Source organism: Lactuca virosa, chromosome 7 (genome assembly GCF_052849685.1).
Source record: "Lactuca virosa cultivar CGN04683 chromosome 7, Lactuca_virosa_CGN04683_v6, whole genome shotgun sequence".
Lineage (NCBI taxonomy): Eukaryota > Viridiplantae > Streptophyta > Magnoliopsida > Asterales > Asteraceae > Lactuca > Lactuca virosa.
The window spans coordinates 106,258,167-106,263,013 of NC_136432.1; the positions used below are offsets into that span (position 1 = coordinate 106,258,167).

A 4,847-nucleotide genomic window follows, 5' to 3' on the forward strand; every position below is an offset into this window, starting at 1 on the left:
CATTGGCATCAACACCATCACCATCACCGATTCTGCTTCTTCTTCTACAATCGACGGATCCAAAAGGAGCACATACTCTTGTCTCGCAATCGATGATGGACTCTGGGGTCGATGAGGCTGAAGAAGGGGATGCGGAGGAGCAGTGGCGCTGTTGTGGGGTCCGTGAACGCAAATGAGAAGCGAGGAGCGAACGTGAGGAAATCCCGGCGATTGTAGGTACTTGGACGGAGGTATGCTCCGGCAGCCTCCTGTTCTTCTTTATCTGGTCCGGTAATCCAACAACTAGGGGATATAAATGGAAATTATTTACCTCAATCAAGATTGATTTTATCTCGATTTTGATTCAAGATCGAGATTGTGTTCATCATCTTATGAAATTCGATCTCTTCAATGGTTTATTTCTGTTCGATTGAAGAAATATTCTGATACAACTTGCACCTCACAGTCATAAGTTGGATTTTGTTTCGAAAAAGTCAAAATTGGTGTTCATATTTCTAAATCGATATTATAAATGTGTGTTTGTTTCTTGAATTCATGACTGGGAATGAATGCAGATGTGTGTTGATGATTCAATCACAGCTCTTGTATTATGTATTCAATCACAGCTCTTGAATTATGTAATGTATTCTATTAGAATTTATTTTATATAAATGTATTATGTTATAATGTTTGAGAATAATTGTCAACAACAAATATATTTGTGTAACTGGTAATGAATTTGTGATACTTTATGGTTGACTTTATAGTCTCTACTACATTTTGTCAAAATTTATAGTTTTTATTTTCTACTATATTCTGTCAAACTTTATAGTCTTTAATACATTCTGTCAGAATTTATAGTTTTTATTCTCTTAGAATGCATTGAATTTTTTAATTTTTGAAACTTGATTATGTTTTCTTTGTGGATTTAGGTTTTGAAGAGGCTAACATTGATGTGGAGAAGGAAGAAAACATAGAGAACGAGAGTGTATTATACCAGAATGTGTTATGCTACAATGTATAAAGTGTTGCTAAAAAATAATATATTCTATTAGAATAGATTAGTGTTGTTAGATTTTGATGATTTTTTTTTCTTTTTTCTTTCAGAATGTTGTTATTATTCAATGAATCACAATCATACAATGTAATTATTTGGTATATTATTAGTTCAAGAATTGATTTTGTGTATTCTTTTTAAAATGTATTTACTAGTTTATGGTTGACATTCTGTCATTCTGACAAAATAAAATCGAAAAATATATTTACTAGTTTATGGTTAACATTCTATCATTCTGACAGAATAAAATCGGATTTTTAATTTTGAATTAATTTAAAATTTTCAGATTTTTAAAAATAAAGGAATTAATTATCCCTAAAAATCCGAAAATTTTCTTTTTTAATATAGGTTAATTGACTAAAATGTCATTATGCTGAAATTTGTGTGATTATATGGTATATGTTATCTTATTCTACTATCATAGACCTTCAGATCATGACATTTGATTATATTTCATCCGATGGTCCAGATCTGTGCATTCTGGCACACAATACTTACTATAAACAAAATAACCTAACCTTTATATATATATATATATATATATATATATATATATATATATATATATATATATGGTTACGCAATGATTGTATTTTATATATTGTCATTTTTGTCATTGTTTTTTCTTATTTAATGTGTTTATTGTTCTTAGATTAGATTAAAATATTGTTGTTATTTTTAATAAAAAAATCTTAATAATTTTAAGAGTTATTAATGTTATTGCCTTAATAATTTTGTTGTGAAGGGAAAATTCCACAACAAGATAATTGATGTCCTCATTTTTTTTTCATTCAGACTCTGCTTATGGTGATGGTGATGGTGGTCTTCGGGTGAGTGTGTCGAAAACTTGATAAAATGACTTTAAGAAAATAATATAATTAATTATGAGAAAATAAATAAACATAGATAATTGACAATATAGTTTTTTCATATATATATATATATATATATATATATATATATATATATATATATATATTATCTACGAAAATTATAATAAAAAAATAACACAGTGGTATTCCAAATTACAAAAGATAAATACAAAATACAAATAGTTTATATATATATATATATATATATATATATATATATATATATATATATATATATATATATATATAGGAGGGTTCAATTGAGAAAAAAAAAGGTTGAGAATGGGGGAATCATTCTCAGTCACACATTTATTTTGCCGCAGGCGTACCGTCGGAAATGGATAACGGATAAATATGTGTTTTCCAACCAAACATGTTTCATTAAACTATGCTAATCATTACCTTAATATACACAAAAACATATTTTTTTTTTCATTTTTTTCTTTTTTAGAAAGCCATTATTATCGAAAAATTATTTTAAATATATCAAAATTCATAATTTTTTATTATTTATAAATAGACATTCATATTGATATACTTTTAAGATAAAATAAAATTATTATTTTTTTTATAGTTTCAGCTCTCGTTATTCATAAGTGAATAAAAAAAATCTATCAGATTTTTATTACAGTATATTCGTTATTCACTTATGAATAAAACGTATGCGTAACTTTTTTTATAGTTTAAATATCGTTCATATATGAATATGACACGCAATAAAGTTTTCTTACTTAAAATATATTTTTTACATCATCTTTCATCATATATTATATTTATATATGAATAAAACGTGTATTAGTTGTCGTCATATTTTATATTCATATATGAATAAAACATTTATCAGATTTTTGTTACAGTTAATTTGTTATTCATATATGAATAAGTAGTATAAATGATACTTAAACTGTAAAAAAAATTAATTATATATTTTTATTCATAAGTGAATAACGAATGTACTGTACCAAAAATCTGATGCATTTTTATTCACTTATGAATAACGATAACTGAAAATTTAAAAAAAAAAATTATTTTATCTTAAAAGTATATCAATATGGATGTCTATTTGTAGAGAATAAAAAATCATAAATTTTGGTATATTTAAAATCATTTTTCGATATAAATAGCTTCTTAAAAATTAAAAAAACAAAAAAAAAACTATGTTTTTGTATATATTAAGGTAATGATCAACATAGTTTAAGTAAACATGTTTTGTTGGAAATACATGTGTATTCCTTATCCATTTCCGTTGGTACAACAAAGGCTTTTGCGGCAAAATAAATGAGTGGCTGAGAATGATTCCCCCATTCTCAACTTTTTTTATTTTCTCAATTGAACTTACCTCGCTCTCTCTCTCTCTATATATATATATATACACACACACACACACGAATACATCCATCAGAGATATGGTGTAATTCATACATCATCATCCTAATAAGTGTGTTAACGTTACAAAACTCGTGTGTTTAGTCCTTCATTTTCTATCAATCACGTTTAAGGTTGGTTAATATGGTTTACAAGAAGTCACGCTTAATTAATAAAAACAGGTCTTCGACAGAGTTGATTTACCAGATAATTAATAAAAATATATATTTTAATATTATTATTTAATTAAACATTAATCTAATAATAATATGTAATTATAATAATGAAAAAGGACAACAAAATAACAAAAAAATATACGAAAAAAATTAAACAAAAAAAAATGAAAAGGAGTGCACCAAATATTTTTTTTAGAGGGAGTAATGTATATAGAATATTATCCTTAGAAATTGCCCATGCGGTTTGTCTAGGGTTTATTTAACATTCAAGGTTATAAGACAAAAAAGTATTATAACATTCACAATTAATTAAATCAGTGATTATTATAGTTTTTTTTAAAGAAAAAAAAAGGCGACAAGAGACTTTTATTTACTCACAAGTTCCATGAATAAATTTCATCTATTCCAAGATGAGACTTGAAATCTCAAGGGCATCTCACCACCTATTGAAATTAAAATAAATCAAACAAAAGATTTTAATTTGAGAGACATTGGAATAACTAACCATCATCTAGAATTTGAGAGACCGACTAATTTCACATCGATCCCATTCACTTCCTTGACTATTAAACGATACATTTGTATTTTGTTGAATACGTACGAGAAAATTGTGGCACATTTTACTAGTCTTTATGTTAGTTTTTTCGTCTATAAATAGAAAGCCTTTCTTTGTTTTTGTTCACCAAATTAAGTAGACAACTTCACATATCATACATAGGGTTCCAAAAGAGAAAAACCAAAGATGGGTTTGATTACGAGAACTTTTTTCTTGATCGCCATGGTTGCATGCTTTGCTTCAGTTGCTCATGCCATTGCAGGCCAAGCAACTTTCTACACCCCTCCCTACGTGCGTAAGTACATATACATACATCAAAGATAAAAGTAAATTCATTTATGATCATGCATGTAGCTTATTAATTTTGAGATTTTGAATGTTGTTTTATGTAGCATCATCATGTTTTGGCTTTGAAGATCGTGGGGTTATGATTCTAGCAGCAAACAGTGGTTTGTTTGCCAACAGAGCTGCATGTGGAACTAGGTACCGTGTTACTTGCACCGGTAGAACCAATGATGGTGTTCTGAACCCATGCACAGGAAGAAGTGTTGATGTAACAGTTGTAGATCTTTGTCCCGGATGTGCAGCAAATCAAGTTGACCTTTCCCAAGAGGCGTTTGCTGTGATTGCTAATACGGATGCGGGGAGAATTAACATTGAATATAACCGGTAATTATACACTTAACCTTTTTGTCTATGTTTAAACTTGTATACTTTTATTTGACTTTTGACTAACTTTTACTTTCTTTGTGTTTTTCAGGATCTGATTTAATAAAAATACGTATGCAATACGCCAATAATCAATTCTCTTCTGATCAGTTTGCTTTAAAATAAATGATACT

General features: G+C 27.4%; 1 protein-coding gene across 1 annotated transcript in view; it reads left to right on the plus strand.

Annotated features, from left to right (window-relative positions):
• The first annotated feature begins 4,147 nt into the window (after positions 1-4,147).
• The window catches only part of LOC145125754 (EG45-like domain containing protein), an 827-nt gene continuing 127 nt past the window's right edge, over positions 4,148-4,847 (plus strand). The window contains exons 1-3 of the mRNA XM_079061175.1: positions 4,148-4,300; positions 4,398-4,674; positions 4,766-4,847. The exon at positions 4,766-4,847 is cut by the window's right edge and continues 127 nt beyond it. Of these exons, the coding sequence (XP_078917301.1) occupies positions 4,192-4,300; positions 4,398-4,674; positions 4,766-4,772 (393 nt within the window). The 5' untranslated portion in view covers positions 4,148-4,191 and the 3' untranslated portion in view covers positions 4,773-4,847. The remainder of the gene's footprint in view (positions 4,301-4,397; positions 4,675-4,765) is intronic.